This window comes from Cebus imitator, unplaced genomic scaffold, assembly GCF_001604975.1.
Source record: "Cebus imitator isolate Cc_AM_T3 unplaced genomic scaffold, Cebus_imitator-1.0 Scaffold65, whole genome shotgun sequence".
Lineage (NCBI taxonomy): Eukaryota > Metazoa > Chordata > Mammalia > Primates > Cebidae > Cebus > Cebus imitator.
Window position 1 is genome coordinate 6,776,077 of NW_016107380.1, and position 10,661 is coordinate 6,786,737.

Here is a 10,661-nt window from a genome sequence, read left to right on the forward strand (position 1 = left end):
AAAAAAAAAAAAAAAAAAAAAAAAACAAGCAAACAAACAAAAAGGATTCTTACAAATATAAGGGATATATAATAGTACAAATATATAATTATATCATTTACCAATTTCACAAATATATATTATGATTGCTACAATTAAAGCTATCAAAATAAACATTTAGAATAAAAACAGCTTTAAGATATTTTTATGTTATTTGTATAACTAATGAAAAATGATATAAATGATAAAAAGCAAATTTAAAGACAAGTAACGTCTTCTAAATAAAAACGTACTTAATATGTTGACCTTTGCAATTACATTCTTCAGTGTTTGTCGTACCAGCACTTTAACAGTTAAATCCACATATTTAACTACATTTGATTAGCATTTAAGTACTTTCACTACATTACCTTATTGTATTCTAAGAATCACTCTGAAATAAAGAGAATATTTTTAAACTTCTAAAACTTGACCACATAAAACAAATTTTTGCTACATTTGCACAGAGCACTGTGCCTCCTATGTTGCACTGCAGTCAGTGAAACTTAAAATATTAATATACAGTAACTAAAAATTTAGAATTTTTGGCCAGGCATGGTGACTCAGCCTATAATCCCAGCACTTTGGGAAACCAAGGCAGGCAGATCACTTGAGATTAGGAGTTTGAGACCGGCCTGGCCAACACTGTGAAACCCTGTCTCTACTAAAAATACAAAAAAATTAGCCAGGTATGGTGGCACGTGCCTGTAGTGCCAGCTACTCAGGAGGCTGAGGCAGGAAAATCACCTGAACCCAGGAGGCAGATATTGTAGTGAGCCAAGATTGTGCCACTGTACTCCAGCCTGGGCGATAGGGTGAGACTCTGTCTCAAAAAAAAAAAAAAAAAAATGAAAAAAAGAATAGAATTTTTAAAATAGTAGGGATAATAATATATAATTATCTTATTTTTTAAAATCAGTAAGGTACTTTTTTTACCCTTAATGTAAAAAACAAAGAATGAAATTGGGAGATATCACTTAATAAAATGCTTTCCACTGTCATTTAGCAGAAACTGCCTAAACAAAAGCCAGGAAACTAACCTAAGTCATCTTACACCCAGAGAAATGTATTGGGACCATCACTAAAAATTTACCTCATTCTCTGCTGTTCACAGAGTGAAAAACTTCTATATCCCAAACATTTGTTAATAGTCATGTATGTTATCATGTTAGGAAAAAGAAAGTATTAACCATCTCTTTATACCTGTTTCAATAAAGTAAAGATACTCCCACTAATTAGAAACTTACGAAGAACATAATACTAAAAGTGAATTACTTTAGTTAAAAAAAATAATATTAAAGGAAATAATAGATTAGGGGTGAAAGAATGAGAAAAAGATTTTTATTTAACCTTAAGTATTGAATGTCTACATCGCCCAAATTCATTCAATAATTATTCAAATATTTTTACCTAATTTTAGCTTTTAATATTCATTAATTGGGTAACAAAAATACATATAAAAAAGAATTAGTAACTTCAATCCCTAAACCAAGAACACTTTTTAATATATGCTTCACAGATTATATTTATATAAATTTATTCTACATATAAAATAAAAGATGAAAACTTACTTTCACCCTCCTAATAGCATAGGTATGACCAAGAAGTTCAAACACTGGTTGCCGTACATTCCTTAAGTCCCAGCCTCTCAAACTACAGTCAACTGCCCCCGTCACCAGCAAATTCTAAAAACAATTTAGAGAAAAATAAACTGTGACATCTTTGCAGAGCAGTATGCAGGCTTTCCTACCAGAAACAACATCTACTTTCTGATTATTATTTAATACGAACCCAGGAGTCATTTTTGAGAAGCTGTATAACGAGTATAAACATTAATAGCAAAAAATTAATATGACCTGTGAGAAAAAGAACTCAACATGCTTTAAGTACATGATGGAACACTACACACAACTGAAAAAGGCATAGTTCCAAATAGCATTGTGGATTTTCTAATTCACCTTTAGCAGTGGCAGTAAGTACCTAAGAGATTGAAAATTTTATCTGACAAATGAACCCAGCTTTCTCTTCAAAAGGTTTTCGCTGGAATCCCAGCACCTTGGGAGGCAAAGGTGGGAAGATCACTTGAGGCCAGGAATTTGAGACCAACATGGGCAACAAAGCAAGACCCTGTCTACACAAAAAATTAAAAAATTAGCCAGGCGTGATAGCACACACCTGTAGTTTTAGCTACTTGAGAGGCTGAGTGAGGCAGGAGGATTGTGTGAGCCCAAGAGTTCAAAGCTACAGTGTGCTATGATCGCCCCACTGTACTTCAGCCTGGATAACAGAGCAATATCCTATCTCTAAAAAAAAAAAAAAATTAAAAATTAAAAAAGGTTTTCAAGGCCAGGTGCAGTGGTTCACTCTTATAATCCCAGTACTTTGGGAGGGCGACGCCGGCAGATCACTTGAGCCCAGGAGTTTGAGACCAGGCTGGGCAACATGGTGAGACCCCGGCTCTAAAAAACAAACCAACAAAAATTTCAACATAGTCTGAGGTTTTTCCAGGCATTAAAAGGCAAGAGGTCTGTTCATTTAGGGACATCTGAAAAAGGATGGGCTACGAATTAAATTTTTCCATGTTCTCTAAATCAAAATTAATCAGTTTCCAACTCTCTTGGACCAAGTCTTAATACAATATCTAATCATATCCAAGAATGTAATCAAATAGTGGTGAGTCTATCTAGCCCGGCTTTACAAATTCTGCTATCTAGAACCCCAAGTGAACCCAGAGGTCCTGGTTGAACAGGCCAAATGCTGGGTCTACACTCAGTCCACCCCATATAACCCAGAACAACAATGTATCCAGTTGGTGCAATGTATTTAAGTTATTGCCATTACTTTCAATGGCAAAAACTGCAATTGCTTTTGCACCAACCTAACACTGTCTGAATATGTTGGGCTTTAGTGTAAGCTAATTTGAAGAAAAGTTTCAGTGATTAGAAAATAATTTTTATAAACCACTCTCAAATGTCTATCAGCATCTTTCTTTAGAATTCCCAAACATCTAATATATGGGCCATAATTAATTTTCCAATATGAAAAATTCATTTATGAGTCTGAATCTGTAGTCATCAGCATTGAAATGTTTAGAATGAGTAACATCATTTCATATGTACTATATTTACTTTTAACTTATTTTTATTTAAAGAACTCTGCCAATATACTGCTCTTTTAACTGTAATTAATTTAAAACTGGGAAAAAAGCAAAGCGTACATTTTACCTATTTGTCACAGTCAACAGACCACTTCAGGGACATAAATACAGTCATGCATCACTTAATGATGGTCCCTATCATTAAGTGCTTTGAGAATTACCTATGCTTTGAGAAATGCAGCATTAGGTAATTTCATCTTTGCGTGAACATCACAGAGTGTTTACACAAACCTAAATGGTACAGCCTACTACAACAGCTAGGCTAGATGGTACAGCCTATTACTCCTAGGCTACAAGCCTATACAGCATGTTACTGTACTGAATACTGCAGGCTACTGTTCTGTATCCAAACATAGAAAAGGTACAGTAAAAATATAGTATGGAAGATAAAAATGGCAGTAGGGCCCTTACCATGAATGGAGCTTACAAAACTGGAAATTACTCTGGGTGAGTTAGCGAGTGAGTGGTGAATGAATGGGAAGGCCTAGAACATTACTTTACGCTAAATTTATTTTTTGAATTTTCTTTTTTTTTTTTTTTTTTTGAGATGGAATCTTGCTCCGTCACCGGGCTGGTGTGCAGTGGCACGATCGCGGCTCACTGTAACCTCTGCCTCCTGGGTTCAAGCAATTCTCCTGCCTCAGCCTCCCAACTAGCTAAGACTACAGGCACACACCATCAAGCCCAGCTATTTTTTGTATTTTTAGTAGAGATGGGGTTTCACCATATCGGCCATGATGGTCTTAATCACTTGATCTCATGATCCACCCACCTTGGCCTTCCAAAGTGCTGGGATTACAGGCGTGAGCCACCATGCCCGGCCAATTTCCTTTCTTCAATAATAAATTAACTTAGCTTACTGCAACTTTTTTGCTTTGTTAAACTTTCTAATTTTTTTTAACTTTTTGACTCTTTATAATAACAAAACTTAAAACACAAATACATTGTGCAGCTATACAAAATATTTTCTTTCTTTATATCTTTATAAGCTTTTTTCTATTTTTAAATTGTTTTTAACTTTTTAAACTCATTTGCTAAAAACTAAGACACACACACATTAGTTTAGGACTACACTGAGTCAGAATTATCAATATCACTGTCTTCTACCTCCACATCTTGTCCTGCTGGAAAGTCTTTGTGGGCAATAGGAATTTTTCAGATCCACTATAATCTTATGGGCCCTGTCATATATGCAATCTGTCACTGGCCGAAATGTTGTTATGCAGTGCATGACTACAGTACATTAACACATATTTAATCCATTGCTATCTCTAATTCATATGTTCATGTGGTTAACTAAAGCTTTAAAAAAGTTGCACATGGACGCTTATCTTACAGAGGCATGAAAATTGGTTAGGCTTAAAAAGGAAGATGAAATAGAAAAATTTAAAAACTGATGGACTGTCAAATTAAAAATCAAGTTACAAACAGCTCAACAGCCTGACTAGCAAGGTGAAAAAGAAATAAAAGCAAAAGATGATACAAAATTGCAGGGTTAAGAGCAATAAAGAAAAAAATTACATAAATTGGTAAGGCAGTTTCCCAAAACAAGCAAGTAAGGCTGCACTGTTGAACTTTGAGAATTTCTGTTTCTTATTTTGCCTGTTTTATGAGCACTTAAATCCAATTAATGCAAATGCAGGTCAGTCACAATCATTAATTAGAAAGGAAAGGGACAGAATTTAACTTAATGGTCCAGAAACACCACCAAAGTCCACATAAACAAAGATAAATAAAATTTAGAACATTTTAACATTAGGAAGGACAGAAGCTCAGGACAGAGCCATATACTATACCTCATTGTATTTACACCAGTCACAACTCAAGATTTCTGCCTGATGTGCTGGAATCACGATTCTGACTCCTGCTGCTTTCACATCCCATATTCTCAGAGTCTGATCACCTGGTAAAAAAAAAAAAACGACTTGATCATTTCCCGTCACACCACTTGAATGTGCAGTGACGTGTTAATAACGATAAGTCAAGTAAAAATACACTGCTTTGACTGTTAGGATATTGCCACCTTTAGACTTATTTTTTAAACCATAATAATATATAAGAACTATTCAAATGAGGGAATGTAAAAGTAATGTTGCACCGTGATAATGCTTTAAGGAGGAAAACTGAATCTCACAGAGATAAACACAATATTGACTAAACACACACCACACCTGGTACATTTGTCTTTAAGGCAGGAAAGGCCCTGAAAATTCTCCTGTTAGGAAATAAGTAATCACTCTGTATCAGCGTATTGTACTAGAAACCAACAACAGAGTAACAGTGTTACTGCTAAAGGCAGGCAAAGTCTACCAAGCCAAAGTGGAGAATTTTTACTTTTCATTTTTCAAGTATACTGTATTTTAGTGGACAAGCTACAGGTGTATTTTTTCTACAAAAAAAAAAAAAAAGAAAGAAAAGAAAGAAAAAAGAAAGCTACAAACATTTATTTATTTATTTTATTTTATTTTTTGAGACAGAGTCTTGCTCTATTGCTCAGGGTAGAGTACGGTGGCGTGATATCAGCTCATTGTAACCTCCACCTCCTGGGTTCAAGCAATTCTTGTGCCTCAGCACCTTCCCCAAGTAGCTGGGATTACAGATGCATGCCACCTTGCCCAGCTAATTTTTGTATTTTTAGTAGAGACGGGTTTCAGCTGGGTACAATGGCTCATGCCTATAATCCTTGCACTTTGGGAGGTCAAGGTGGGCAGATCACCTGAGGTCAGGAGTTTGAGACCAGCCTGGACAACATGATGAAACCCCACCTCTACTAAAAATACAAAAAATTAGCCAGGTATGATGGTGGCCACCTGTAATCCCAGCTACTTGGAAGGCTGAGGCAGAAGAATCACTTGAATCTGGGAGGCGAAGGTTGCAGTGAGCCAAGATGGCGCCACTGCACTCCAACCCAGGCAACAAGAGCAAAATTCCACCTCAAAAAAAAAAAAAAGAGAGAGAGAGAGAGAGAAGGGATTTTACCATTGTTGGCCAGGCTGGTCTCAAATTCCTGACTTCACGTGATCCGCCCACCTTGGCCTCCCAAAGTGCTGGGATTACAGGTGTGAGCTATCGCACCTGGCCAACAAGCTAAAAACATTTAAAGATTACACTTTGCATTATTACAAAAATAGTTTGCATTACTTAACTGCACGGTCACCCTGATTAAATATTTTATATGTTGTTTGCCTCCAATTTTTCTAAACTATAAGGAAACGAAGGATGACAGGATGAATAAAATCCAGAATACATATACCTACCTCAAAAGTAAAATATAAACAACTGATGATAGGAGAAAACCAGTTCCACGTAAACAAACACGTAGTTTCTGGCATGATAGCAGGTGGGGTCTTGAATCCCATTTTGTGGTTATAGGACCCTGAATAGGATATGTAATATCTCTGAGACTGATTCCTCATTTCTAAAAGAGACACAGAATGCCTAACATGCAGTGCTGTCTAAGAATTTAATCAAGTTTCTGTAAAGCACCTGGCATGGTCTCTAACACACAGCAGACACTGCCAAATATGGTATATAAAAACACTAAAGTTTTAAAGAATCTTTTACTCATCTACATATATTTTCCTATATTTCTAATTCTAAATCATATATTGTTAAGCTAAATTTAGCTATCCTAGGCAATTTTTTTCTGGCTTCTTTGGAAGTTGCTTAAGAAAGATTAGAAATGTGTTGGCAGTAATGAAATGCTGAGATTAAGAACAGGGCCTTTGGAGTTCTGGAGCTTGGTTCTAATCCAGCTCAATCGTTCAGTGGTCACTGATGCTTAATCAAGTTACTTTGCTGATCTTCAGTTTCCTACCTACAATAAAATAACTGTCTTGTAAGGCTGAAATGAGACAAGGTAGTAGTGTGAATATGGTACCAGATAAGCAGTAACCCCTCAGTGTTTTCTTTTTTTAATGAGAAAAAAAATCCATGATTACAAGTTATTTCTGTCCCCTAATAATAACATAAATAATAGCTAATATTTATTAAGTGCTTCCAGTGTGCCACATACTATTCTAGGCATTTTATACATATTTTTCTAAAAACATCACAACGATATAAAGTAGGAATTTGGATATATATATAAATAATTGTATAGTAATATACAAATGAGGAAACTGCAGCAGATAGAGATGAAATAACTCACCCAGGATAGTAAGCAATAGAAGCAGGACCTGGAACCAGAACCCAGGCAGTCTGGGTCCCCAGCGTGTGCACTTTACAACTTTACAACTACAGTACGCTGCTGCCTCCTTGTGTTGCTGGAGGACAAATGCCAAACAATCAATGCTGGCTGATTCTGGGGGAATTATTTTAATTTCCAGGAAGGAGTGCAGTGGTGCAATCTCAGCTCACTGCAACCTCTGCCTCCCAGACTCAAGCAATCTTCCCACCTCAGCCTCCCGAGTAGCTGGGACTACAGGTGCACATCACCATGCCCAGCTAATTTTTCTATTTTTGGTAGAGACGGGTTTGCCATATTGGCCAGGCTGGTCTCCAGCTCCTGAGCTCAAGCAATCCACCCGCCTCGGCCTCCCACAGTGCTGGGATTATAGGCATGAGCCACTGTGCCCAGCCCTATGTTACTTTTTCTATAAACTGGAGAAAAATCTCTATTATTTTTTCAATACCACTTCCCATCCTCCCTGCCCAGAGGCCACAACAGTCAAGTCCACAGCCCTTTAGTCTGCATTTTGGTTAATACTTTTATTACATTTCAATGGATCCACAAATATTGACTACTCCTTTGTATGTAGGATTTTTTTCCTTTTTTGATTTAAAAATACTGTCTCGCTACGTTTTTTAAAAAAGGTTGAAAACCACTTTGATAGATAAGAGTAATGAACATTTTTGGACCTAGCTAAGGATGGTACCACCGTCCATAGTACCTTATTCCTTGCTCTGACCACATCTGACAGGTCAAAGGGGGGTATTTGGGATTTTTCTGAACTTCAACTGAAAAAATAATGTCAGTCCTTCTTCTATGGCAAAATTTACAAATTATAAAATTCAGGACCCATTGGTGACAACATATCTCATTGTGAAAAAGGAATGATGAGTTTGAAAGTACCAAAAGGAAATTGTTCAGGACTGGTATAGGTTAGAGTTTCAAATAACTCCAAGGGCCCTCATTATAATCACTGTCTGTGGTCTAGCCCCCAGTCAGTAAAATTTGTTCCCAGAATGCCAAATAGCTTGGATGAAATGATCTCTCATGACTTTCTCCAGCCTTCAGTGTATAATGCAGGGTGACGTGGATGTCTATTGTTTGGTCTGCCCAGCAACACCCTTTTCCTAGGAAGAGCATGTTCTTTTCTCACCAAGTGATTCTGTAAAGACTTACACCTCAACACAATTGACTGGCCAAAGGCAGGTCCAGGCAAGGCCAAACGCAGTACCTCATTCCCCGCACTGACTACAGCTGAAAAGGTCAAAGGTAGGTACTTGGGATTTTTCTAAACTATAACTGAAAAAATAATGTCTGTCCTTCTCCTATGGTAGCATTTACAACTTATAAAATTCAGGAGGCTGGGCATGGTGGGTTACACCTGTAATCCCAGCACTTTGAGGGGCTAAGGCAAGAGGACTGCTTGAGTCCAGGAGTTTGAGACCAGCCTGAGCAACATAGCTAGACTCTGTTTCTACAAAACATTTAAAAATTGGCTGGGCATGGTGGCACACACCTGTAGTCCCAGTTACTCCAAAGGTTGAGGTGGGAGCATTGCTTGAGTCCAGTAGGTCGAGGCTGCAGTGCGCCATAACTGCAATACTGTACTCCAGCCTGGGTGACAGAACAAGACCCTGTCTCAAAAAATAGAAAAATATGGCCAGGGGCAGTGGCTCATGCCTGTAACCTCAGCACTTTGAGAGGCTAAAGCAGGTGGATCACTTGAGGCCAGGCATTTGAGACCAGCGTGGCCAACATGGCAAAACTCTGTCTCTACTAAAAATACAAAAAAAATAAATTAGTTAGGCATGGTGGTACATGCCTGTAATCCCAGCTGCTCAGGAGGCTTGGGTACAAGAATTACTTGAACCCCAGAGGTAGAGGTTGCAATGAGCTAAGATCACGCCACTGCACTCCAGCCTGGGCAATGGAGACAGATTCTGTCTCAAAAAAAAAAAATGTATATATATATATATATATATATATATATATATATATATATATATATATATATATATATATATATATATATATATATATATATATATATATATAATTATATATAAAAATTATTATATAGATAGATAGATAGATATAGATATAGATAGATAGATTCATGAGCTACTTGGTGGCCACATGTCTTACTGTGTGGAGAAGCCAGTCTGCAGAGTCAGGTGAACAAGTAGGGAAAAGTCCAGATGAGAGACAGAACATGACCTGGGGCCTTTCAAGCAGCCCTTCCCTTTCTGGGATATGCTTTTTAACAAATTTTGCAAAGATCTAACATAGTCCCAGTTCTATCACTTGTAGGCAAAGGAAATTACTCACTATCATAAGGGAGTGAAGGATATTCTCCTGAGGCTTCAGTCTCCTGAAGCTAGCTCCAAAGAAAACCATTTGATTAAGCGCCAGGCTTCCATTAAAATATACAAAATGGCTAAATAATATATACTAGCTTTCAGGAATTTATATCTAACACTAGGTTGAAACCATAAACTCTGCTATAGCTATAGCATTGTCTCAAGATCAATAAGCTTGGGTTCACCCTAATAATATATGAGTATGTGAATTGATTTAAAGTACCAAAAGAGGCCAGGCATCGTGGCTCACACCTGTAATCCTGACACTTTGGGAGGTCAAGGTAGGCAGATCATTTGAGTTCAGGAGTTCCAGACCCACCTGGGCAACCACACAATCCTGTCTCTACAGAAAATACAAAATTAGTCAGGCTTAGTAGCATGCACCTGTAGTCCCAGCTACTCGGGAAGCTGAGGTGAGAGGATTACTTGAGCCTAGAAGGTGGAGGCTGCAGTAAGCTGAGATTGTGCCACTGCATTCCAGCCTGGGTGACAGAGCCAGACTCTGTCTCAAAAAAATAAAAATAAAAAAATTTACAAGTACCAAAACATTATAGTGAAAGCGGACTAGGAGATTACGAACTATTATTGTAGCACTAATATGAATGAGTCTCACAAAAGATAATGCTGTGAAAGAAACCAGACACAAAGGTATGAAAATAAGTAACATGAATCCATGTTATTGGAAGGCCACAGTGGTCACCTGGGGTGGGAGGTGGTGAGAAATGACTACAAGGATGGGAAGAGGCCCTCTGGGAATGTTCTGTATCTTCATCTGGGTGCCAGTTACAAGGATGTGTTCATTGTAAGAATTTGCCAAATTGTATGCTAAGATTATGTACTGTTCAATATGTGTATTATGCTTCAACAGAAGATTAAACAACACAACAACAAAGGTTATATCTCAGGCACAACAGTTCTGTTCCATACCACCGTTTTCATGCAATATTTAAAAAAA

The 10,661-nt window shown here is 37.3% G+C and overlaps 1 protein-coding gene across 4 annotated transcripts in view; it reads right to left on the reverse strand.

The window, feature by feature from the left end:
* The window catches only part of PEX7 (peroxisomal biogenesis factor 7), an 86,459-nt gene that overhangs the window by 46,224 nt on the left and 29,574 nt on the right, over positions 1-10,661 (reverse strand). For all 4 annotated transcript variants that reach the window (XR_001825861.2, XM_017530453.2, XM_037739219.1 and 1 more), the window contains exons 6-7: positions 4,972-5,078; positions 1,590-1,703 (exon numbers count right to left, since the gene is read on the reverse strand). Coding sequence is in view for 3 of the 4 variants with exons in the window: in XM_017530453.2 (XP_017385942.1) it covers positions 1,590-1,703; positions 4,972-5,078 (221 nt within the window). In the remaining variant the exon portion in view is untranslated. The remainder of the gene's footprint in view (positions 1-1,589; positions 1,704-4,971; positions 5,079-10,661) is intronic.